This window comes from Fopius arisanus, unplaced genomic scaffold (genome assembly GCF_000806365.1).
Source record: "Fopius arisanus strain USDA-PBARC FA_bdor unplaced genomic scaffold, ASM80636v1 scaffold00001, whole genome shotgun sequence".
Taxonomy (NCBI): domain Eukaryota; kingdom Metazoa; phylum Arthropoda; class Insecta; order Hymenoptera; family Braconidae; genus Fopius; species Fopius arisanus.
The window spans coordinates 1,944,634-1,972,627 of NW_011887740.1; the positions used below are offsets into that span (position 1 = coordinate 1,944,634).

The 27,994-nt window shown below is 40.7% G+C and overlaps 1 protein-coding gene across 1 annotated transcript; it reads left to right on the plus strand.

The window, feature by feature from the left end:
- Positions 1-18,015: 18,015 nt before the first annotated feature.
- Positions 18,016-20,817, plus strand: LOC105273173 (achaete-scute complex protein T3). The gene is made up of 2 exons (XM_011315458.1): positions 18,016-19,164; positions 20,218-20,817. The coding sequence occupies exon 1, from the start codon at positions 18,282-18,284 to the stop codon at positions 19,116-19,118; it is 837 nt and encodes a 278-aa protein (XP_011313760.1). The 5' UTR covers positions 18,016-18,281; the 3' UTR covers positions 19,119-19,164; positions 20,218-20,817.
- The last annotated feature ends 7,177 nt before the right edge of the window (positions 20,818-27,994 follow it).

Sequence of the window (27,994 nt, forward strand, 5' to 3'; positions counted from 1 at the left end):
AAAGACAGAGCAGCAGCTGCTGGCGCTTTTCCATCTCTCATTTCTGATGCCTGATGTCTTATTCAAATACTCCCCACCGAAAGGGTATGAATATAGAGTTCTCATGACGGTCACGATGCTTTTCGTACGTACCTCAGGCATAAAGAATGAACCGAGATGATTTCGCCTTTTTGAGGAAAAAAAAGGGTTATCCATTATTCCACTCTCGTGCCTCTCGCAGAACGAATGCACACATCTGCCAATGATCGTTACCGTAGATTTTTCCAGGTTTCATTTTTATCCCTTTTTATCCATCAAATTCGCACGTCCATCTGCGATGACAATCGCTCAATGTGCATTTCTCCCTTTTTTTTTCAGGGGTTTTGGATTTGTTGAGGCATGTGTGCTCTGTAGCGTTATGTGACAGGTAAGGGTTTGGGAAAGGGTGGAGTGCGGAAACGCGTGCTATGGTGCACCTGGTCCACCCCCGCACACGTTTCCTCCGGGGTGGTCTCGGGGGACGTTCTGTACACTCTGGGGGAAGAGGATCCTGTGTGCACAGGGATATACGGGCTGATTGCCGTTGGTCAGTCGTACAATCGGCGCTGATAACGCACGGTTTTGCCTCGGAATTTTCCTTCGCAGGCGAAATAATCGTAGGTACTGTTTAAAATTTATCGATATTTCAGCACCAAGTCATCGAAATTTCCAATTATGTGAGTTTGAATTAAAAAATAAATAAACTCAAAATTTTGGGAAATTATTCCTTACGGATTCTCTGTGTCATGTATGGGTGTACAGAAATTTCTTATCAATTTCTTATTGAAAATTTCCAGTTTTTTTACATTGGAATTGCCAGTGTAACATTCTAATGGTGGAATAGCACACGAGCGAATGGAAGAACAGCCACGTTTCCTAATTGCGCATCAAATTATGAATTTTATTGAGCAATTTTTCGAAATTCCAGAGAAACAGTCGTGCATGTACGTAAGTTGCAATCTAGTATTTTTCATAATGTACTTTCATCTGTCGAAAAATGCGATATTTGCATGGAAATTTGAGTAGAACGGATTGAATTCACGAGGTAAATGTTGCTACAATGTCCTTCGTAAAGAGTAACCAGAAAATATTAAATTAGGCTCATCCACACATTAACATCAACAATTCAAAAATTTCAGGCATACAAAGTCCGGAGATGTGAGTATAGTGAGGGGGATAAAATCCCGATATCCGTGGATATGCAACCACCTGCAGAGGGCAGGTGATGCCGAGTGTAATCAGGACGGGGCGCCAACCTCTGTCGTGCCACCACCCCCTTCTTCCTGCTCGCACTATCTGGAGAAAAAAATTCAAGGGTGGAAATGTGCATCCGCTCTTCCTCCTTACTGTCTCTCTAAATATGCGGCACAAGTCCGAAGAGCCTCACTGCAACCTACAGCCCATATTCCTCAAGTAATTTTGTCCCAAATTATTATAAAAAAAAAGTTATAAAAAAATTCCACTATAAAAAACCACACATGAAAAGTATATTGAATACATTTTTATAGATGTTCATCGACTACATTTTATTGATGTATCCACGTGCTAATTTTTTTTTTAATTAAAAATTTCTCTGAATGCTCTACAAAATTTACGATATCTCCCCCCTAGACAGGGTCCAATGTGATTCCTGAAAATGATGACTGAACTGTCCCTGAAATTTCAGTTTTTTTCTACTCGTGCAGCCGAGACGAAGAGGAACATGGTGTATTGAAAGAATTGAAAGACATTTGAAAAAATGTGGTACACGTAATTGGCAAGGTGTTGGATGAAACGAGAAACTCATCGATAAAAAATAGTCAGCAGATGTGAAAATGGAGGTGTAAAATGAAGGTTGAAAAAAAATAAAATGCAGCAGGTTGAGTTGGGTGAGCCGTTAAGCGGTGTGTTGGTGTAGGCCAGTGGGTACCATCGGTACCATCGGTACCCGCATCCATTGCCCACGAGGATGCGCAAATAGAGAAGTTTTATACGCCAAGTACCTTGCGCTATCTCAGACAGTATACTAACCCAGAGAGCGAACGAGACAAAAGAGGAATAAAAGCTCAGGCAGGATGTGTCCCCAGGGGTAATTCCTCAGTGTCTACACCGTGTTTAACAGTTTTTTATTGAATCGTGTTTATGGGTTTTTCGCTCTTGATACATACACCACCGGACCAGTCTAGTCGCGGTGTCTAGCACAAGTCTGCTTTACTCTCACTTTTTTCATTTACTCTTGGCGATCGAGTCGACGAAGTCGATGAAGTCGATGAAGTTGTTTCAAACGTGATATCGCAGTAAGAAGGCGGTGACCATGATCGACACGAGATTTTCCATTTTTATGACAGCTTGAAACGACCAAGATCAACCTTCCCTTTTTATCCGTCAATCGCAACTCCCCAACATCAACCGGAGAATTCCGACTCTTTCCTCGTCAAGAAAAAAATGATGAATTTCCACTTCAATTGCGAATCAATGTCTCCCGTTCATGTAATGTAATTATAGCTCACTTACAGAAGCGGCAGGTGAATTATCATCGCTTGGAAACAATTATTCCCCAAGGTTACTCGACGAATGAAATTCATCGGACAGTGTGCGTGTGCAGTGACTGATAATGACGATGATGATGATCCGAGACTGATGATAGCGGTTATCCGTAGAGATTGACGATAATTGAGTGAGTATTGACGGGCTAGAATTTACATTCATTGGTTTAATAGTCGAAAAATCCATCATTCTCGCATCTGAAAAGGTGGATGTGGGCATAGGGGCACCCCGTGGGCCATCTCCAACGTTAAACTGGCCGTTTCTCTCTCGGCAGGTGCTTGTGCCTCTCGTGAGTGTTTCGCGGCCGCGGCGTTGAGCCCTTATACTTCTACCAAGTGTATATAAACCAAAAGGACGTTAAAGGAGTCGAGAAAGAAGTACCTTATACATCTGCTCTCACTCGGCGGGTCGTCCAGGAACGCGCGCCGTTGTCGTTGCCAGGGCCCCTCTCTCCCACCCCCTATTGCCGTCACTGGCCCGGGGACTTGGCGACCGAGGGGGAGGGAGAGAGTGGGACTTGAGCCACGCGCCACTCCTCCCCACCACCTATGGGCCTCTTACGTTTGTCTTAACGCGCGTGTCCTAAGCGCGACGCTGAGACACTTGATAAGAGATCGAATTTCCAAACTAGGCGGGATTATACCATTAACTTGGCTGGTTTAATCAAGTGCCTAATCGGCGATAAGACATATTACTGTGGTTTATTCAACTGGCATCCCAAACTCCTAATTCCCTTCTGAAAAAGATAATAGAACATTTTTTCTTGGTGATAGCAGTTTATTCACAGACGAATTAATTTATTTCTTGAATATTCCGGTCAATTTCACATTTTCAGATAATCAAGATTCATGAGAAATTTAGATTTTTATTCAAATTGAATTTACACCCACATGCGTGAGACAATTGAAAGAGTTGTTGAATGAAATTTTAAGGAATTTCTAACATTTGTTATAAAAAAATTTTTTTTTATAAAAAAATTCTACTCCTTTTAGACACTTGAAGATTTTTTAGCTTTTCTTGACTTGATCACTCTGCATCAAAAGGACACGTCTTTCACGTAGTGCCAGAAGAAGAAAGAGAATAGAGGGAACCAGCAGTTGATTTTTTGGATAAAAGATAGAATTTTTCGGATTTCAACGCTCTTCTCCCTTTACACATTTGCAAAATAAAATGAATGTCTCGTTACCAAGGATTCATACTGTGAATTCAACTCCTTTGAGCGACCTGAATCCACGAAAATGGTGTATACAAATGGCGAAATAACAATGCCCCACCCTCGCTGGGTATTATTCAAGCCGCGCATTATAATCACGCGTTTCTTATACGAAATTCACGTTGTAATTTCAACTTGCAGGGATTGAGGGTGAAGGAGTGCGGGTTATTATTCGCATTGATGAGGAACAATTCTTCCGGAGAGCAGCAGAAAACAGAGGTACGTATACGATATTCTGGATTTCCATCTGCGGGCTTCTCATTCATCTCCTTCTCGCTTTTACTCTGAATTGTTTTTTTTTTTTTTTGCTCTTGCAGTCGCCTGGAATCTTTAGCACGGTAGCCGGGTCCCCGGACACAGCCAAAATGCCCGTGAGTTATAGTCGAGGAAGTTGCCTCCAAATACGTGAGAGGATATGCACGCGCCTCGACGTTGATACACCGCGTGTGCCGAGACGAGAGGTATCTTATATACGAGAGAATTTTAAATTCAAGACGCTTGTTCTCGAGAAAAACCCAGCGGCATTGACAAGGACACCACTCACCATCTCCAAGTATTTGCGATGAAACTGTATACATTATTCAGAAAATTTCAGCTCGACTCGAATTGAAAAAATAATTGCACGAACTCATTTATCCCAGAAGTCCGCATTTCAGAGATGACATGTCCCCAACTTAATCGTTTCCACACGAATTCAATTATTGACACAATTATATTTTGATACTCTGGTTACAACCAAACGATAAAAAAATGAAATGATTATTTTCAAAAAATTCCCGAATCCTGAAAACCCAACGAATTCCGTTAATTCGTGTCCTCGCGAAAATATCCCACTTGAAGCAATGATGGAAACACTCGAAGAAAGTTTTTATTCTCACAGATCTCAGAGAGAAATAATTGCGTTGATACAAAATAATTGAAGTCGAGTTGGTGAGCAGCCGTGCGTCATTAAAGTCCTGTAAAGTCCCCGGAAAACCGCCTCTAATAGATAGTTTAAGCGTAGTTTGGCGTTAATGAGTGTTGGCGCGCGCCAGAAGAGTGAAGTTGTATTGGTATAAAAAACGTAAGAAGTATAAACCAGCGTATATACACTTGTGTTATGTATAAGGCCCCTCGAGACCAGCAGCTGCAGCTGCCCCGTGTGCCACGCGCCCTCCGCCACTCCTGGGCCCGGTCCTCAGGACTTCTACTCCCATTTTACAAGTTAAGTCCCCTCTGTACCCCACCCCCCATTCGTCTCTATCCCCTTTTTTCATCCCGAAAAACCAATTCAACCTCCATATGCGGGTATTAGTGCAAAAGGTTGACACATGGATTCGTCACAGTCCCATGTCTCTTGATTGTGTTGGTTGCCTTTCGGTTTTACTTCGGCGACGGACCACCGGACTCGTCACCTGTATACCTTTTCCTGGCGCACGCAGACTCCGGACTCGACACCTCTCCCTTCACCATTTCACCTTAAGTCCCCCCGCCCCCTGAATTTCATCGCTCTCGCTCTTTCCAATCGATTCCCAAAAATTTCACGTGGACACAATTTACGCACACCGAGTCCCTCGCAAGATCGTTCATTCCGATAATATAAAAATCGAATTTCATCATTGCACGAGTCCAACTGGCCCTCTCATTCCTTCGTGCAATTTTTTGGATAATTTTTTTTTTCCCCTCTCTCTCTTCACTCGAGAAAAGGACGAGTTCTGGATTCATATTTCCACCGGGTACGCACCTGCCTACTAGTATGTATGCGCTCGTTTTTCGTGAGATGTTACGTCACTGTTTGAAGTGCAGGAAAGGTGCACTGGATGCGAAAGTCTGGTAGGATGTCTTTGGTATTTTCATTGGTGGAGAGTGGTGATTAAAAATTCAACTCCCCAGGATATTTTTAAAGACGGAAATTAACGATTTGAGGAAATTGCTCCTTTTTTTTTTATCAATTGTTACTTTCAGTTGGGATTTATGTTAGAGTTGTGTGGGAAGTAAACAATTTTTTTGTTCAGACACTAATTCGGCTTGTTGACAGACCAATTATTTCTAATTGCCAAATGCCAATGAAATTGCAGCTTATTGAACATTTCAGAAATATTTCCCGAATCTAGTAAAATCCGGAGATGCCCGAAGAAACCCAGGCTTTTGGGCCTAGTAAAATTTAAAGTGCCGGAAATGTCCATTAGATGTGAAAGTTCGAAGCATATCACGTAATTTCGTCGGCCGTTAAATATAATCCAAAAATATCACCGAGAGAGAATTTTTGCAGCACAAAATTAACGGTCTGAAACGGATTACATTTTCAAAAATACAAAGTCACAATTTTGTTGGATTTTACCTCGACACTGTTAATGGATACGGTTTATTGGAAATTACTCTGGGCAACGGCTGGGCGATCCAATAATTCATTGAGCCCGCATCAGGTATACGTCCTCGGTATCAATGGACGAAACAATCAGAAACCGGCTGAAGGCGAAAAAAATCAGCGAGAAGTACAGAAGCCGACGTTTGATCAATTTATTTTTTCCGGTGTATCAAATAAACATATAAATGGCTCACCTGCAAATTCTCCGTTGCCGGTTTGCACTTTTTCTGGTTGTACTGTCGATCCTCTCAAGTGTCGGCAATGTGCAATGCACGGTAAAAGCTTGAGAATTGAAGGGACGATTTTTTTCCTGAGGGGAGAATGGGATCAGAATGAGGGGTATTAAGGAGGCGCGGAAAAATTAGTGAAAGCAGGAAGTTTATCTGCAAAGGGAAAAGGAGCGCGAAGAATGTCCCGGTTGATGCCAAAAAATCCGGGGACTTTGAGGGAGAAAAGGAGGAAAGACGGAGGAAAGGTAGAAAACCGACAAAGAGAGGTAAATGACGGAGGAAGAGATATTGCGAAGATATGGGACCACTTCGGGCCCCGAAAAATGTCTTACGGTAGTCCCTCAGCCCTTCCCTCTATTCTTACTCTTGATTTTTTCAGGGGTCGTTAATTACCCCGGTGCTCCCAATCATAATTATCCCCCTGGCGAGTTAATAAGTCAAAACGATTACGGAATTATGAGAGTGGGGATCGAGTCGAGAGAGCGGCTGGCAATCAAAGACATTTTGCCCTTCGTCATCATCTTCGGGATTTTTTTTGTGAGAAATGTGCTTTGCTCATTGATCCACGAGGGTAAAAGCTTTTCGCCTCGATTTTTATCGAATTCATGAATGAAACAGCAAGGGGAGTTCCGTAGGTTCTAATAATTTCAGGTTTTACAGGATTTACAGTTTCAAGTATTTTGGTGGTTTGCAAAAAACGTCGAGAATTATTTCAGTTTTTTTTCACCGATGGACAGAATTATTCATTTTTATTACGTATTAATTTGATTATTATCATTGAGTATCAATTTGATGAAAAATAAAATATTGCCTTTTTTTTGCCAAATGGTACATAAATCGATAAAAACTGGTATTTTATTATTTTTTCTTTTAAAAACGGTTCGATGATACTCTCTGCAAAATTATTATTTATTAACTACACTGCCACCGATTTTTTCTTTTTTTTTCAGTTTTTTTTTCTCCTGATGTATTGCTAGTCATCCATTCCATTTCCACATTGATCATCGATTTTTCTCGTTCGTTCAATTCTTATAGTTGCACTCTGAATTTTTGCACCTCAATTCATTTTAATTGTACCCCTTCACCCAAAAGGGTTCACTCGTTTCTATTTCAGGGAAGGTTCAGAGCTCGGCATGGATTTTTTGAGGCGAATTTAGAGAAGCCGGAGATGTACTTCCTTTGTCGGCAGCAAAAGTACCTATCAAAGAGGCGTATCGTGGGAGCCAGTTAGGTTTTGGTTTCAGTTTTCTCCGTATAAGATGAGATTCCAGGGGTAGTCCACCCTTTTAGCGCCCGATTTTCACGAGGGCGGAAGGAGATTTCACGGGTGATTTTGCGGCAAGATCGAAGCAACCGTGAAGAAAGACACCGCCTCGAGTAAAAGGTACCAGTATTTTTGGTTACAGTGATCATCGGGGTGAAGGTGAAACATCGCTTTATTTCATTGTAACAAATTATCGGGGTTATCAGTAAGTCCATCTTCTCGTGAAGGCGATTAATTTCAATTTTAATTATATCGCGTGCGTCTTTCGGAATCGGATATTAATCATTCCCATATCATTTCAATCTTATCAACAATCGCTCATTCATCTACGTATTAAAATGATCGTTGAAAAATTCACGTCTGTCCATTTATAAATTAAAAAAACCCATTTTTCCGCGCTGGAAAAACATTGAGTCCAATATAACTTACAAATTTATAATTAATTGGCAAAAAGCATGAATTGTAAATAAAAATAATGAGAAAGTAATAATGAAAGGCATTGAAAAGATATTTGCAGCTTAGCAATAGGGAAATGGACGAATAATATGAAAGAAAAAATTAAGGAACAACCAGAAATATTTAATGTTGCTCTTTATTTAGTGCCTTCAACTTTCTTTGAAAACCCATAAATTTCCCATAATCAAATGGAACACATTTTCTAGATAAACACATAAACAACTCTCCACCTGACGATTTAACGGTGTGCTTTGAGCAGCGGTTGTAACACCCATCATTAAACTGCCATTACAACCCTTCACTATCGCTTTCCCTCTGCAATTGTTATCTTTGGAAAAACGAGGTGTGCCTCCACAAAAAAATGGAACCAAACCGGTCGCATAATTGGCCAAAAATGCTATTCTAATCATTACCCATGGGATTCCGCACACTTGACTTCTTCGGAGTTTTTCCCCTCGAAGCCAAAGCGACAGGACATTAAGCGCGTGTTCGCATTGATAACTTTGTTCCTCGGGTGGTCCTCCATCACCATCTGAAAAGGAGGGCGAAAAATAAAACCTTTTAAAAGAGACCAACAAAAGTTGAAACAACTTCCGCTATGCCAAAGAACCAGATCCTGTGGTCATTAAAAATAACGTGCGGGTCTCGGTGACTCCAGACATTTATTGAAATGAATAACAAATCAGTCCGAGTAAAAAGGGGGAATACAAAAATCAGTATTTCCATTTTTCAGAATGGATATCAATTTAATTAAAAGTAATGGTAAAGTAATGATAAAGAATTGTCGCGAAATTTCGCGAGGGAGAAGGACGAAGCGATATTTGTCTCGGTTTCTCACTCGGTGAACATTCGAGACGTTACGCGTTATAAATACAGAAGAAATTGATATTGTGGCTGGCACCCAAAAAATATTCGTCAATCAATTGTCAAGTTCATTGCCAAGTTCTATTGAGGAAAATACTTTACAATATTAATTAATTTCAATTTTCTGATTTCATCAAGATTTGCCATCTCCACGGATTATCTCTCAAAGTATCAGATTTTCATTTGCGAAATTCCTGGAAATTCCAGCAATTTTATAGTAATATAAAATCCTATATGTAAAGCCCATCGACAATGTCAGCAAAAAATTGAAACAAGTAAATGAACGATCTCATTATCGGTTGTTTATCAGCATTAATGCGACAAAGAAATGAGGGCGCTATATAGTAGAGTGAAAAAATATTAGGTAAATCTCGCATAAAAACACACGGTTGTAATTTATTCATTGTCAGATGCGGGCGCGTAATTAATAAAATTTCAAATTAACAACACGGCTCACAATTACTCTTGCGGGAATGAGCCAAGGCTACGTCTCTCTTCTGATTGGAAATAAAAGTGCTGAGCCGACATTCCTGGGAGGTGCGCGTGCCCCGGTAATGATGAAGAGGACGTGTGAGAGTGAACACGAAGTGAAAAAAAAATGCAAAATATCGAGGCAGTGAATAAGATTTCCAAAAGCATTGGATGAAGACCCCGGGGGTCTTGTCCTTGACCCACACCCAAGCCTTGACATCCCGCATCTCACACCCGATTTGCCTGGCTCTCGGTTAATCCCGAGATTACTCAAGGCATAAGGTGAATTACACTCTCAGTTCTTAAATGCAAATTAATGGCGTGAGGGGGTGAGAAAATATATTTTGATAAGAAATCCAACAGTCTTGGGCATTTTACGAGGTATTAATTCCGACCTATCGTTGAATGCAGTTGTAACCGGTGGTAATGAAACTTATCTCTCGAGTACCTGGTGTACACCCTGAAACCGCCAAAGACCCATTCATCATGGATTTCGTGGAGATAGCCTGTTGCATCTCGAGATCCCTCAAATCTCCGAAATAGCTTTACGTTCATTCACAGGAAGTCATAAAAATAGGGAAAAATAAATAGTTTCATTGATAAAATTGAGATTCAACAAGTGTTTTCTAACTACTTGTGATTTTTTAGTGGTCCTTTTGGGAGTTGGCCCCAGGTTTTATTAGCAGACCTTGACTCCCATTCATTCAAACTCAACTTTTATTTCGGGGAAACGCAACAACATGGCGTTGCTTGGGTTTCTTTCATCGATCGATAGAGTAATCTCTCGACTGGAGTTTGTCCTCGATAAGGGGCCTCTTGAAAACTCCGTCCTGTGAGTATGAATGGGCACGTTGTCGGTGTTGAGGAATCAACGACAAAAGGGCTTTGTGTACCTATATAAAATCTCGAGACTGGAAAAATTATTCATTCTAGAAAAATTGAAAACTCCAGTAACTTCAATCCTGTGCCATCATTTTCATGATCCCTAAATCATCGCTTGAATTACACTGTTGAAAAATTACATTTGAAATTTTTAATAATTCTTCATTAACGAATAATTAAACATCTCGAATACTCCGGTAATGCTCGATTTTCGGATGGATATGGGCCGGAAAAATTAACGTTTGAATTATTGAAATGAAAAAATCAATTGATTTTGAATTCCAACTCATAAAATGGAAAATTCAAATAAATTCGTGACTTGAATTTCCAATAATTCCCTCATAAAACATTTCCTCATTTTTTATGAATGAATTCATAAAAACGGACGAAACCCTCCAACTTGTACCTATTCTCTCTAAGAAAGGAACTCTTGTATTCGAAAATGCGTCCCTCGAGAGCATTGAATATGCTTTAATTCATTTGACAATTCCTTCGAGATAGGGCGACAGAAGTTATTTGACTTCTAAAACTCACTTTTCCCCGTAAAAAAATCACTGATGTGTGTTCACTGATGCGTTTAGCTTTTGAAAAAGCTTCCTGGGATGCCCCTAGGGTTGGAGTACAATAAAACCCGGGATCATAGAAGATTCTGTAAATGAAGAGACTGACGGGGTGTTAGAACCCCATGAAAAATGACTCTGGAACACTTGTAATTGTTGGAACTCACCGAAACTATATCCCGATGATGAGTGGAAGTTATTAATCGTTTGTTGCGACGCGGCAAATTGAGGATGGGGCAACTCTTTACGATGACTATCGAGTGCTTCATTAACTCCATTATTCCCCCGGTTCTCTCCAAATTGAACATTAAATCGCAGACACGCACTGGCCAACGGGGATGTATCAATAATTAATCAGGACGTGATCAAGCAACAACGGGAGGATAAAAGTGGTGAGACGTGCGGTGGAGACCGACAAGGTCGCCGATTTATCAGAAAACATCAGAGACAAGAGGGAGACCATCATGGGTACATTATGGTCTCTTTCAGAGACCACGGGAGAGAACACAGCACGCGCGCTTGTTTTTCCAACACGTGGAGAGGTGTATCGTTGATCAGTATGGGTGTCAATGCGATGAAGCTGTACAATTATTATTCCCCTGGGGTGTATCAGGTGATACATGCACTGGGGATTAACGTGGAGATTATGGACAAGGAGCTGTCCAAATAACGATTACTGACATTTTTCAGTTTTATTGCTATTTTGCGCCCGTTTATTTTCACTTCTTTTGGGACACATTTTTCTCTGCGCTCATTTTATTTCGAGGGACATATGGATGGGTGAAATGATGCTATTAATTATTACCATAATCGAGTTTCGATCTGCCCGACAAACTTCAACCTTCAACCAACTTCAAAAAAAAAATTATATTTATAACTTTTGTTTATTCTCCTCACAATGCATGGGATGAACAATAATGATATACCTATTGTGTTCTCAAAACTTGAATTCAATGAATATTTTATAAAAAGCTAAATAAAAGCTTTTTTTAAAAAAGCATTTTTTTATTTTCAATTTTTTTCCCGCGTACTCTACAAATAGTTTCTCCGCGAAGAACGTTAGAAAACGTTAAAACTAGTTGACGTCGTCCTTTTGTCATTCCACAACAGCAAAAAAAAAGAAACAGTGGAAAAGGGAGACAATATGATACAACGAAGGCCAAGATCAAGTTTTGTTCGCACGACATTCAGCCAACCTGCGAAGAGGAACGACATTTCATGTATATACCGAGGGGGGCGAACATATGTTACACGCATTGGACACCCCATGTAGAAGCCCACATGGTACTGCTCGATTCACTGGCTGTACAGGCATTTAGAGTATGCACAGGGTAAAGCTGCTGTGCCTTGTTCTCCTTCTTCTCCCCCATATATTTTTTTACTCCAGACATTTGCGACCCATGTACTCAGGCTAACCTGTGCCCCCCTCTCGACAGATGTGGTTCGTATGTGACATGTGGAAATCGATATTTCGGGGTTAAACTAGGTGTAACAGGTATTCCAGTGTCTCATGGAGAGACACCAGTGGATTTATTTGCATGGAAACAGCTGATTGTCAAAAGTCTCTGATCAATCGACCTCTTTTTTTCTGCACGGAGACCAACCAGCAATTTCCACTGTATTTAATTAATTCATTAATTTTCAGTTGATTAATCTATTCATTTTTATTCAGTTTGAATCAGCAATCGGTGATGCTACGTAAAATGACCGTAAATTGTTGCAATCACAAAGATTGTGATTTTTCGAGGAGCACAAGTCGAGTTTTTCTAAAAAAAAATTCCGTGCAATTTCTCTTTATGTTTTGGCAACCGTTTAAAATCACACTGTGCTCTACTTATCGACGAGAACAACGAATTTACTGGTTTAAGGCAACAAACAGGGTGGCAAAAAAACTCATTAAGGTGAGGATGGAATGAGAGGGCACTTTCACTTACCGTAAAAAAGGGGGAGGGACCACGTGTTACATATCGATGAGAAATCCATTTCGATCGTTTTGTGGTGAATGCGTGGGTATCATCGATACGGCCTCAATGTACATGGCGTACGTGCGTCAATTATCCGGAGGTTTTCCAAAGCCGCAGACCTCGGTACTCACCAGGGGAAGAGAAGATTCTGAGGTGAGAATAAGTGGTGAAAGACACAAACGTTTGGGGAATGAAGAAATGAAAAATTTGTTGCAAGTACCTGAGGTAAATTCCACAGAGAAAGCGCAGGGGATAAATGACAATTTTCCGCACATTTTTCTGGGAAAAATCCTGGGAAAATCTGGGAATTATAATAACTATTATATGATTACAAAGCGTCGGAGTAAATTTTATTATAAATCACTTTCGCTGGTCATCTTTTGGTGGTGATGGCCTAAGAAAATGTGTTATTGGAAGTCACTGTTTGGGGTAATAAAACAGAAGTCCAAAAGGACATGATAAACCCAATAAACACGGGCCCACATATTCCGAAACCTATCGAACACACGATCCTGAGTCCCAATGTACCCTCGTTGGTTGAAATGATCGACGTTCGACTGGTCAAAACCGCCCCATTAAGATTCTAATCTCCATGATCATGATTGCGGATTGGGTCCTATGGGGATATATACGGCTGTTTTTGAGACGCACGCGGGCCCGAGGGCATATTGCAACGTTGTGGGCCAAAACTTCTCCATTTCTTTCTCCTCTCTCCCTCGGACCCTCAACAGCACATCCTTCCGGCTATCCACAGCACAATTTCTCGATGATAAAAAGAGGAGCTGCACTGTGATATCGTGGGAGACGAAGGGGGCCCCATGGAATATTTTCAAACGGGAGTTTTGCACACGCGGTTTCGTGGCGGCGGCCGCATCCCTCATCTCGCCACTCGGATGGTAATTAATTTCATGATAATTACCACGGCGCAGAGAGGTTCAGGCTGGTGATTCTTCTGGGCCCCGTTGTCTCACTCGAATTTACCCTCTGGCCATTGTAATTATTAGTATTAATTGTGGGGATTCGGGAGAAGGGCTAATGCACCAATTAATGTCCCCTACCGTTAAGAAAAAATTCATTGGCAAAGGTAACGACTGTAATTTTTGCCCATCGATAATGACAGATTGTTTATTCTATTTCGTTAATTTTAGGTGATTAATTTAATGGATAAATCCAAGTGGTTATTTTTTAACGTGTTTTTTTTTATTTATTTTTAAGTCTTAAATTACGCAGTTGATTTTTTAATTGGAAATTCATAATTCTGGGGGGAAATATTGCTTGACGAAAATCAATGGTGAATGAAAATAGATCAAGAAATTTATGGTGCAGATTTGAGATTTTTTTGGATCAGTTTTGGAATTTGACAAAGGAAGGATTTGAGTTTTGTAATCCTCAACGGATTTCTCGGTAGAACTTGACCATTCCTGGAGCAATCCACTGGTTTATTGTCCAAATAATGCAGGGGAAGAAGGAATTAACGTAGACCGGGGTTGAGTGATTAGGGTTACGTTGAGTTTTTGTCGATTGGGTGTAGAACCCGGGTGACGTCCCACTGTGGCTTCAACTCCTCGTAAAACTACACAGTTTTGTTGTATCTGTTTTACACTGCAAATGCTTGACACAAACTTACCACCTGGGGGTTAAACTGCTGAGGCCCCTTCGAACAAGTGTAACACAGGGGAGAACCACTAAATATTCAGCATAAATAACTCGAAAATGGGACGAAAGGGAATTTAAATGCATAACTCTTTCTGAGTCGAAAAACTGTCACGATATTAGGTAAAAATTCCTCCGCACTCGGATAAATATTTTCTGAAAAATTTCAGAGCTATTCATGTGAAAGAAAAAATTGTCTGATAGTTTTTATTGAGTTTGTGCAAGGATGTCAACAGTTTTCGTTTCCATCGGGTCGAGTTGTGAGGGTTACTGATAATTTATGCGAAAAATGGGTTTCACTTTTCATTTCATTTCAGGATTTACGAAGGCTCTTGGGACATTTTGAAAGTTATTGGTACGAGGACCTTTTTCTAGACTCCTTGCGGCGCAACAAATTCCCAACCGCAAGAGCAGGTACTATTGTGAATTACCATCGGTGTAATACTCTCTCTGCAAACCTGCAGTCTCAACAGTCCCATGACCGAAATAAAATACTTGAATCTCGTGTATTTTATACGAGAATTTATCCTATCCTATCCCATTTCTTTATCGTAGATAATGAAGCCACTCCCCTCTCTGCGAGATCCCAGATGACCTGTAGGCCTTACGGAAAAAAAATTTTTATATGCATATTTTCTGTGCTTCTCAGTTTTATTATCGTCTACTAGGTAACTATATCTAGAATCAACCATTAATTGATGGGAAACTTGAATTTCGAGAATAACTCACTTTCCTCCCCTAAAAATCCTAGATGTGGGCCTCTGGGGGTGAAATTATAAATTTGTTTGAATCTCAGTTCATAATTATCTTCAAATTTTGCTCATATTAAATCAGTTTATAGCTGTCTGAAGAATTTCTTGATTTCGAAAAATTCGGCGAGAAATCCTTTTTTTCTGCGGCTGAAATTGGTCATTTCTACTGACACCCGTAAATTCCCTTGGGAGTTGTCACTGAGGTTAAGACATTTTATCCACCGTTAAAAGTCCTGCAAATAAATGGCGATCGCGTATTGCCGATAAAACCTCTTCTCAGACGACAATGTCGTCTCGTGTCTGACCGAACGCCTGTCCATTTCAGAATCGCGACGAATCGTTTGCCGTCACGATCATGACTCCTCCATTGGCTCTTCGCCCCACCCCCGTAGGAAAGAATAACGAAAAAGATAAACAAGTTGGAGACACAAAAGAGAGACAACTGGAACAATGGTAAAATGAAACAGAGAGAAATACACCGAGAAATCCAACGAGACAATTCCCCAGGGACTACCTGCTTCAAAGTCGGTTTGTTCTTTTGTCTTTGAGAAGTGCCATCCGATTTATTGCCACATACCGGTAGTCGGCATTCTCTTTGGCCCCCAAAAATGCGTCTTCAACCCCATATATAGCACTGTGAATGCAATCGAAAACAAGAGGTGAATAAAATCGAAGGGAATAATATACAAATGAAGGGAAACAAAGTGCTTACGAATTCCCGCCGATTGTTGCGTTGGCACTCGGTATTTTTTGAGTTCTCTCCAGCTACTGAGAGACCAAATCATGAATATTCCCCCTAAGTCCCATTTTCACAAACCTAATTTAATCCCTCAAAACATGAATAAGCTAGAGTTTTGCGAATCACGAATTATATTTTCCTCAAACCTCAAGTCTAGATGATTGATGCTAAACTGATTGATGTGACCTTTGAACGTTCCATTGAATACGTTTTCAATTTAATTTCAATACCAATAAATTAAATAAATAACCGTCGTCAACACATCACCTCCAGATTTCCCAAAACAATATCCTGAAAAAAAAAATGAAGGAAAAAAATCTCATTGAAGTTAAAACAAACATTGAATTCAGTACAAAAGTAAAAAAAAAAAAATTGAGGAGTCAGCGGTTACTTTCGCTGTGACAGCCTACGCAATGAGGGGACTCGTTTTTTTTTTCTTATTTTTCATGATGCGGAGAAGGGAAGAGGGCATACCTGTTGGCCGTGTCTCATGCACATGTGATGGTGTTGGCCAAAGTCGTTCGGCAGCCGGTACACCAATACACATTCGAAATATAGTGATGTGTAAAAAAACGAAACGAGTGGATGGAATGGGGCGCGAGCCGAGAGTATATATCGGAGATGCGCGCACGGACGCACGCGGTGTGCGCCCCGAGGCCGAATAAAATGGTGGGGGATTGCGGCCTGTGGTACGGCGCGCGCCACGGCCCAGGGAAGGGAGAACGGCTCGCGTCTCAGCTTCCCCCTTCCTATGCGTTCCATCATGGCCCTCAGGCATCATCCCCACACCACTGCACCCAAAAATTTACTTCAATCCACTGCATTTCATACTTTGCTGGATTATCACGTCAAATTCATGTCCAAATCAAACGGGCCCATTTTGTCCGACTTCGGGACTAGGCCGTAACAAACTTTCCTAGCGATTATGCATTGGTACGATTCGAACGAGCCGAAGAAGAGTTCTGTAATCATATTAGGTGCAATTAATCATTGTCCCTTAGGAATTTATGCAAAAGTTGCAGTAGAGCAGCAGAACATGAAATAACTCGTGAAAATGAAGGGTATCGGTTAAATCGGCGAAGGATACTGTTCGTAAAAATCGCCTGAGTATTAAGAGATTCATAATCTGTATTTAACAGTGTTCCCTCGAGAATTTTCAAAAATTATCTCCGTCTTCGTCTGCGGGTTAGCTCCAGGCAAAGCTGACGAGCTTCTACCAACACTCTGGTTTCTTCTACATGTTCTATCTTTGTTTATGGGTACCTCTTGAAATTTCATTCCTTGGCTGCCGGTGGGGATGATGTGCACTCTACGCACCAGGGTGCAGTGTCTCTCACACCAGATAAAATTGTTTACGTGCAAAGTATTTTTCGTTGAATAGATGAAATAAACGACCATTGAGAAAACTGATTTTATTTTATTGGAGCTGCAAAAAACTCTTTCAAGAACTCATTGAATTAATTCTCCATTGATATTCCTTCGATTACTACAACGAAAAATTCCGAGCTATCCGCCCAATTGATTAATATCAACAAATTTCAATATTTCTATCAATACCAGATTTCATTAAAAATGAATTGCAGATTATAATCTTGAAAATGGCTCGGCGCTCAAAGCCCTTTAATACCAATAACTTGTCTGAGAAATGATTGTGCTCAAAGAAAGCAACGACGGAATAAAAAAAAAGAGTCTGAAAATTTTCTTAAAAAGATGAGAATCTCGGTTCCTCTCATAGGGCCTCTGGGGCTTCCATCTCCAACCGGAGCCCGCAAGAAGAGTGAGAAAGAGCGAGAAGAGGTATGTGCCGTAGGAGGAGCAAAGAAAAGAGGAATACAGTACAGAGAAACGATATAGATGGAAGAGGGGGATGTGCCACAGGGTTTTTATCCTCTCTCTGTTCAGCCCGAGTGAAAAGGTATACGTACTTTACGGAGGGATGGAGGGGGCTATACCGGAGGGTTTAGGGCCCCGATGGAGTATGGGACCCCATGGTGGGGATGCGGCGCGTGCCCGTCCGGCTTATATAAGGCCCCGTACCCTCCTCAGCAAGGCATTTCGGGAGCCACAACCGTACAGTGAGCATCGAGGGTGAATAAACCACCGGTTTTGGTTCCTCAATATTATTTTAAAATCAAAACAAACGCGATCTATTGAGTTATCCCTGAATCGTATAAGTTTTAACGTGACTCGTACTATCATTATCGCAATCCACCAACGATATACGGTAAAATCGATAAAAATTGTCAGGTGTGAATGAAACCGAGCTTTCGATTTCAGTAAATCATCATTGAATATCGCGTGTATCGAGATACTGATCGTTTGCAAGAGTAGATAACTGTGTGATGACCTTAGTGGGAACAAACGACGAGAATTCATTACCAATGATGTTGGGCGTACAGCAGCATCACCACCACAGTGGTTTACATACAAACAACATCAACAACAATGGTAGCATCAATGTACAGAGGGGCAATGTGATTGTCTCGACTGGTGGTGTTACGAGTAATGATCTTAAAATGCAGAACTGCAAGAGGAGCAAAATGTACCAGACAACGCCGTATGGAACAGTGCCACATCAGCCAGCTTCAGTAGCAAGGAGAAATGCCCGTGAGAGGAACAGAGTTAAACAAGTTAACAATGGATTTGCCACTCTTCGTCAGCATATTCCCCAGAGTGTGGCACAAGCACTTGGTGGTAATACAGCTGGTACACACGGTGGATCAAGAGCTGGTTCTAAAAAATTGTCAAAGGTTGAGACCCTGAAGATGGCTGTTGAGTACATCAGGAGTCTTCAGCGCTTGTTGGACGACGAGAGCTCAGAGACAAGCAGTGCACCATCGACATCACCATCACCCCTGTCATCCACCTGTGGATCAACATCGAGAATTGATATGCACACCAGCGAATTACACTCACCACATGTTACGGATATACATCGACAGCATCTTAGGCAGAATCCAAGCCCGTCGTCCTTCGTACCACCGCCTTGCTCCGAGGCATCCAGTTCACCGACCCCGAGCTTCATCTCCGAAACATCCTCCGGTGGCAGTCAGGGATATGGCAGTGCATCGACAGCATTATACACACCACATCCTGATAGCTACGACAATTACGATCCAATGAGTCCCGAGGATGAAGAGTTACTTGATGTCATCACCTGGTGGCAGCAGAGCCAATGAGCACTGAATAACTACGTTCCACCGATAATCCCTGCTGATTCTTCAGGTTTGTAGCTTTATTTTTTTTTTTATCACATTTTACCCCATCCTCGGCTATTTCACCCAAAATCTTCCGATGGATTTCCTCAAACTCGAATAATACCGCAAATCGAGAGTTGTCCCCCGTGTTTTGTGCGTAAGAAGCTTGAAAGAAATTTCTTTAGCCAGAATTTGTGACCTTGGCGTAGCTCACAATGGATTCAGTGAGGGACCCCTCGTTGAAAAATATCCCCACCGGGGCTCCTCCATGCCATTCAAATCGCAGACTCCATTCACTATTAAAACCTCACCTCCTCTCCTTCTCGCGATTGAACCCTCGGGATTTTTTGCTTTTGTTGGACATTTCTTTCATTTACCAACTAGAGGCGCTCATTTCTTCATCGTCACGATTTGTTTATTATTTCTCATCAAACGAAAAAATTAATTCAACCCTATTTTTATGGTAATGTGAGTAATCATTCCTAAAACTCGATCATGAGTTTATTTTGGCGCGGTCGCTGATTCTCGGGAATTTACCAGTCAATTGATTAAGTTTATTATTGAATCAGTCGTACTTTCGTTGCAAGTATCCCTGCAGTGAATCTCGACACACATCGGCGAGAAAAAAAAAAGATAAAAATAAAAATTCCGAGGACAATTTCGTCTCACGCGGTGCGTTTAACCTGAATGCGTCTTTCAGGATATACCAGTCGTCCCCTCCCTTCTTTGTCGGTTTTTGAACCGGTATACACAATTCCCTCTTCTCTTTTTACCTCGCCCCCTCCCCTCCCGCCGAAAAACCCGCCCTTACCTGAGAAATCATCCCCTCGTGGTATTTTTTCATTCCATTCCCTTTTTTTTATTTTCCATCTCTCTTCACATTCATACCTGTAAGAGCTGATATACGAGGCATTGAACCCCGGTAAAACGCGTTTCACCGAATCTTCAGTGAATTAAATCCATCCGTAGATGAATAATGGGACATTTCTTAGCCCCCTGAAATTTGGCCATCACGTACAAGCGTGATCATCTTGATCAATAGATGTATTAACCTTTTCCGTTACTTTTTGTATGATTACAGAATTATTCATTGGACTGAGGGAAAAAATTCAGGTGGACGTTAAACAAAATTCACTCGGGCTGTTCCATCAACTGTGATCTAGTCATGTACACTCTGTACAAACCTCTATGTGCTTAACAAGAAGGAAAAAAAATGAAGAATGGAGAGAATGTGAGGAGCTGGGATGCCCCGCTGAGGAGATACCTTCCAACATTAACCAACTTTTTCGTTACTCGTTGAAACACTGAGTTTACGAGTTGTCGACTATTTTTCCGCACAAGAATATTTTTTAATGAATTTTTAAAGAGACTATGTACATACATTTTTTTCGATTATAAATATTGTATATTACGTTAATGTTAAGATATTTTACGAAATTTAAGATGTACGATAGAGCAGAGAGATAGAGCGAATGAACGAGTAGAATTATATCCATTCATGACTTTGCCTTAGGCAATAAAAAATATGTAAATTATCAACTCGAAATTCCAATTCGCTCAATTATTTATGGATGAATCGGTTATCTTAGTGAATCTGTTTGTCAATTCATCATAGAAAATTTTTCGTCATCAATTCGACTGAAATGCCAGTGCCTTATACTTGATTCTGTAATTTTATCGGCTGATAAACTCGTTAAATATATGAAATAATTTTATCGAAGTATAAAAAATTATCGTTGGAATATTTAAAACCTTGAAACTTTTGGTCCTGTGGTTCTATTGTCAACGAGATTTTCTCGGAGACATGATTCTCAACGGTTGAGAACTTTTGTGCGAAAATCACTGGTGTATCCTTGGATCCTTGGGGAGGAGCACCATCGAGGAGATTGACGCTGTTTCCTTTGAGGTGTGTCAGGTAAACGCCAAGAGTCAAGTGCCTACACCCAGGCTAGTTTGAGTGACAAAATTGGGAAAATTTACCAGGGAAATACGACCGTCTTCTTGCAAATGAACCGTATAACTTTGGGTGCTACAGGTGCAATTAAAATTACACTTGGAGGTGGGTAAAGTGCATGGTTTATTACACTGGACGTTGGGTGGAGACGGCAAAATGGGACAAGTGGGTGTTTGAAGGATCCACTTTAATTGCTGGGTGGACAGTTGTAATTTCTGGTCTTAACTTTTTTTTCTCTCAAGCCTCAAATAAAACAATTCCAGAGGGATCGTCTCTGTGACCCAGACGTATGAAACAAATTCTTTTCTCTGGGTATAAAAATTTAATTAACAATACTCCACAGGAATTTATGATTTTTACTGCTTTACAGGCAATACGATTAATGAAAGTTCGAAATATGAAGTCCCATTTTTTTTCAGACGATCGGGGTATGTGGGATTTGGATGGAATTGTTATTGGAGTTGTTAGAATAAATCATTTTTTTTCCAAAGGTATTTTTTTTTCAGATACCTTTCACCCGTGGAAATACATATTTGACTGAGTTATGTATAAATCAATACTTGTATTTACTCATGCAAAACGCTCTTCGTCGCATGCAAATATCCGCATAAATTTCGGAGGAATACAGGGGCAATTAATATGACGGGAGGGTGGGGTAAAATAGTGGATTTATTGCGATGACCAGAGAGGAGAGCAGAGCAGAACGGGAAAATATGATATCCGATACGCTTTACTTGATTACGCGCTGAGTTGATGACCGTAACTCCTAGTAGATCTCCTTGAAGTTTTCGTTGTTACCAGAACTTTATGGGAGAAGTATTCAAATGACTCGACACTCATTGAGCAACAAATAAAGCGATCATTTCACTGGCGAAATCACCAAGGAATTTGTCAGAACACATGTTACGATGGCTGTAAATATCCGGATTCACGTATTCCCGTGATTTGATCGCTTATTTACTCGCGTAAGTTGAATTTCTAACTTTTCATTTACCTCTCTTTAATTAACAAAATTATTAAGCGAGTAAAATAGGATGTTTACAGGCCGAGTGGTTGAAACAACCGATGGAACGTGGAATTTTCATCTAATTGTTACGTGGACTGTTGTAATTTCCACGGTCTCTGGGAATTGGTGAGAAGTTTGCGAGAGTTTACCTCGGTGAGCAATTTATTTATGGACAGGGCCAATGAATGGAAATATTTTCACAAGGATAGTACAAATCTTGGGAAGGGGGAGGGTAAAAACGTACAGGTTGAAATTCTATGTACACCTGACTCGCAGAAAGTCAGGTAAATCTTGGGTAAATGCAACAAAAAGCCCACCAGGTATTTCATACCTTCTTAAAATCCTCTCAATTGTCCTTAAGTTTAACGGTACAACACTGGGCTGTTTTCCATACCCAATGAAAAATCGTAGATTCTGAGAGGAGTGAATGGGGCACTTTACGCTGGGGTGGATCGATAAATTTGGGAAACCCTTGGGTGAATAGATTGTTGAATGTACGAGACATTCGGGGAGACTATCATTGGCTAGGTTCAGGTAGACGATGGGGTTACTAACCTGCTGTAAAAGGGTCATGGTATTGAGGGAATTTTCACCGGTAAATGTACTATACCCTTCATTTGAGTAGACTGTGCAAGCTTTTCATTGATGAATTACTCCAAAGAATCGCTCCGGCAGATATTTTCGCAGGGTGGGGGTAGAGAAATGATCGGCCCGATGACTTGCCAATATTGCGAAAGTCAGAATTACACGGTTGAGAGGTTTTTTCGTCATTTTTCAAATTTTGGAGAAGATACGGGGAGAAATTTGTATTGAAATTTATCACAAAATTGTTGAAAGTCCGGGGGGAAATGTAATAAGTCCCCGAGCAGTTCTGAAAAGTCAATTCACTCCGTGATTTCTAGAGATTATTAACGGTTAGGAATCTCTTCGGCTTGGTAAAATTCCGAATTTCATGAGACTTCTCCTCGAAGTGAATCCACAATCACTGGCTTTCATTTTAACGGCGCAATTTTTTTCGTCAAAGTTCATTTTTCCCGGTTTAGAATAATTTTGTCAACCACACGATTTTGTATTTATTTCACTGTATTCGTTTATCCTCGTTTTATTTTTTTATCTTTCCTGTCGTTAGAGGCCTTTAGAGAGATGTTTTTTCAAAGATACTGATGCTAGTGCCCATTGAGAAATGGACCGGAAGGGACCGGATTTAGATGTCGAAAAATCCAATGAAGAAACGGGGAATCGTTGGCCCATCATCTCCCGCCGATGTTTTCGTCGCGTTGATCTCGTTTGTTCTCCTCGTCGGATTTGTGGTTCCATCACCCCCTTGGGGTTCTTTTTTTCTTCTCCCGAAGAAAGAGTATCGAAAAAAAAAAACTTGTGGAGGCACGTCAGCTCGCGATTACCGTGAATTTCGGCCGGTTATTTACTCAAAAACCACAAGGACATTGACAGGGATAATGGCGAGAAGGGACAGGCGTCCCTCGTCAGTACAGGAACATCGGATCGTTAACGATTTTTTGGCTTCAACGGAGAAATAAGCTGGTGCGGGCATCCCTCAAACGTTTTTCCATGCTCTAAAATTTTCTAAGTCCACTCTATACTTATGTAGTTCCGAGACAATTCTCCGACTATGACCCTAGAATTTTGGAAATTACAAAATTAGGATGGGGCTTTTCCAGGAGTTCTGCAGCTTGATGATGACATTTATTGGGAAATGGATGATGTGAACAATTAACGAAGATAATTAGTCAGTTACACTTGAACGGAACATTTAACAACAGTACCAAAATTTTACGGAGAGAAAGAGTATTTATTATTTTTAGAAATATCACGACTCTGGATTCAGTGGTAATAGGAATTAATGAATTAATTTAATCAAAAACTAGTTTGCCTCGCATAAAACTAAAATATTAACTGAACATTGTAATGAATTCCCTCCCGAAAATCCAGGATAAGGGAGATGAAAGAGAAAGTGCAAGAAAAAGAAGCCGGTGGAATAAGAAAAAGAGATTAAAAAAGTGGGGGATCAAGGAACGCGCCAGCCACGCGCGACCGTTGAAATCTCGGAGCAAGCCATGTCAGTAGCTTCCCCTGCCCCTTCGTCTTCCCCTTTTTTTTTCTTGTTCTCATACCCTTGAGGAATCGCTCCTCCATTCACCCGTTCTAACGTCGATTTTTCACTTTTCTAGATGTCACATTATCCCCTGAAACCCGTCAGAGAGTGCGGACGGTCTCGCAGTACAAACATTGCTTCACTTCTCTTCAGGATTTCAGACGTGAGTAAAATGTCCCACGGACACTTCAATCAAGGTTTTAATTAACTGCAAGTATTTTTCTGAAATTTCCATCGGGCCTGCAATTAATTGATGACTGCATCAAAGAGATTTCCTTTCGCGCCAAATACTGGAAAGCCCATCAAAACTGCTGGTCGTTTTGCCCACCTATCCTCAGTGTTTGATCGTCATGAGATCCCCGCAGACGCGATTCCACCTGAAAACTGGGAGAATACCCCAGAGGAGGACATACATAAGAGGAAAGAGAGAAATACAGAGAAACGCGAAAGAGAAGCGACGTTTTAATGGGAGCCCGGATCCGAGGGAACGAGTCTATAATGTATTCCACAGCATCCACTGCCGCTGCTCTTGATCCTCTCGTTCTTACTTTATTTTCCCCCTCTTCTTCACTATCATTCTTTTTATTTCTTTTCATTTTCATTATTCTCCTTCTTCGAGAGGCAATGAGAATTGCCTTCCAGCTTCTTCTCTGTTTTTCACTTCTAGTCTCTTTTCATTTCTCCGTGGGTCGGCACTTGGTAACTGAAAACGAGGGGGAGATGCTCAAACGAGACTACTTAGGACCATGAGGGATAATTAGAAGCGAATTTCTTCTTTCACTGGTCTCCACCCTTGCCAGAATCCAGACCCCATCGCCGCAATGCACCCGACTTTGTTCCGTTACTTGTCTCTCTTTCTCACTCTTTCCTCTCTCGAGTTTTTTTCAAATCTCCTTTTTTTCTACTTATTATTTTTTTTTTTTTTCAGGGACTCGATACATGAATGGACCGGACGACACCCCGCGTCTCGCTGGCGACTCGCCGCGGTAATTAGCTCGCACAGGTCTCTTAATGAGACGCCCGGCTCAAGGTCAAGTGTCCGCAGAGTCATGCAAATATTATTTGCGGCGCAAGTCCAAGGGTTTTGGCGTGTTGGACGGTTTATGGGGATGGGCATATTGAATTAGTTTTTTAATTGTGTGGTAATTACCGTAAAATTAGCAGATTATGGGGGTTTTTGCGGGGGGCGGTGGTGGTTTCGCGGTTGTGCCGATGGATTGAGACTTTGGAGGTGATTGTGGACATTGATGCTTTATGAGCTGTTTGTTGCAAGGGGATTTATGATTGAAATTGATGCTGATACCTGATCGAGTCAACGGGATTTTCTGGACGCGGAATTTTTCTGGAGGTGGACCAGTATTTTCCCACGATTTTTTCGATCCTGCAGAATTCAGAAGTCCATTAAAAAATCGGTGGACATTTCTACCGAATGTATAGCCGAAATTTCATAACAAATATTTCTGCCGATGAAAATAAAAATAAATACAATCCAATTTACTATTTTATTGAAGGAAGAAGCACCCATTGATTCCAAAATTCCTGAATTGCTGTTTTCTAAAAAGTCATTACTTTGATGGTTTATTCTGTTATTGAGGGTTGAGTGTTTGTTTGAAGAATTTCCCTCTACGTATTTTTGACTTTTATGGACAGATATTTTTGGTCAATAAAAGGTCAGAAACCTCACGCCCATGAGCGCATTGAATGGACCGGAAATTTAAGGTGAAAATTCTTCCTATTGGAGAGACTTTTCGCGTTTATGAAAGAAGGTAGAGGTAACGACGGGAGGTCATGGTGATTGGTGCACTGTGAATGAGACGTTCCAACACCATCAACTGTGAATTTCTTTTTTTTTCCCTTCATCGGTTGACTTTGGACGCGTCAATGCCGTTTCGCTTGTTCTCAATACGAAGTCTACGGTAGTTGGCCTCGCGTCCAAGATTGCGGGTGGTCCGCGTGTTCACGTGAGGGAAATCTTGCATTCTGAATTCCATCCCGAAAAAAGATCAATCTTATATTTTCAATGTAAAAATATCTAACTACACTCAACTAAAAATATAAAGACTTCATTACTTCATTGCAGGTCAATCAGATCAAACGGAAAACAGAATAACCATCACTCCGATTGATTCCTGAAATATCGAGAAATTTCTAAGAACCTAAGATACAACTAATGGGTGATTAGATAAATGAGGGATTTTGGATCAGACTCATCGAGTCGATTTGTGAGAAAATTTTTCGGGGTGAAAAGTGTCAAGTGAGACGTCATCTCGCTGAATGATTCATCATCACTCATACTCACTGTCTCAGATCGTGTCTGCATACACAAATTTTGACGCGATGGCCTGTGGGTGGCCTGAAGATGTCCCTCGATTGGACATGAAACCTGGTGATGCGAGACCGCAAAAAGATGGGAGCAACGATATTATTTGACCACCAGCTGGGGAATGTCCAGGATCACTGCGGGTAGGCGTCTATCCTTCTTTTGTAAATCTACTTTTAAATTTGTATGTGGGCCTTGTGTTCTTCTCGCCCAGTGACGTTTTACGACATTTTCGCCCTGAAATTATGAGACAGGGGTGAATCGGTAATCTTACCGTGATCGCTAGCTAAATGGCTTATTTCGTTGCGGAATTTCCGGGTGGCATTTGGGGCAAAAAATTGATTCAACTTATTTATTGGCTTTTAAAGGATGTCGACAAGAATTTTAACAATTTCTTTGCAATTGGAACATGGGAATGACGTGTTTACATTTTTTTTTGTCATCCAAATTACCACTTTGGGTCGTTCAATACCGTGAAGAAGTCAAATAAATCTGGCAGTTGATAGGGGACCAAGAGTGGAAAAAAATCCTGGTGGGTTTCCAGACCTACCTGACATCAACTTTCAAGTGTTATCAATTCTTTAAATTATACTCTTCTTCTTTATGTTTTTCTAATTAATAGTTTATCGAATGAAAATATAAATGAATGTATGAGACCTTTCTAATATTGATTTCTACTACTTGATTAGGATGGACGTCATTTTTTATTACACACCTAAAGAAAAATTATCATTTTATTCCAAGAGTTTCACTGATATAATTCCGCATTGTTCAATTGCAAAATGACAAAAATCTCGAAATCTTCCTAAATTTATAGTCAATTAAAAATGCAAATATTTATGTCTCCCCAACGATGTTTCGATTCCAAAGAAAAAAATCCACGTGATTCCAAAATAATTGAATACGTCATAAAACAGATCTTATATTTTTAAAAACAATTTTCTAAAAAAATTTTGGAATGGGAAAACGATAGGCTAAGAATATTTTGATTGCCCCCGCGAAAATCCGCGAATTGAGTCCTTATTCAGTTTTCGATTTTCTTCCATATTATTTGTTGTTTTTCCACTCAAAATAAAAATGATCATCATCATTTGGCGCTCAAGATCGAAATCTCGAAAGAGCGTATGGCAGTCTGGGCGATGCAGAAGCAACAGTTTCACGCTAAGGGAGGTCGATCCCTGCGGGATGCAATCCCTTTTCCCTTTTTATCTCCCATTGCCCCCGGGATGGAGACCATCAGCAACTGGAGCATTAATCTAAAGAAAGTCTTGAGCATAAACTGAGCCCCCCTTTTACATTAAAAGTTCCTAAACTTCAGTGAGAAATTTCGACGGAAAGATCGAGATAATGCGACGTGAGGACCCCCTGAAGGTCCACTGGTGCTCACCCCCAACATCTTCACTCTTTGGTAAAAAATTCATTCAGGTAATTTAGCTATTAAAATTTCCAAGTAAATCTCTCCGAC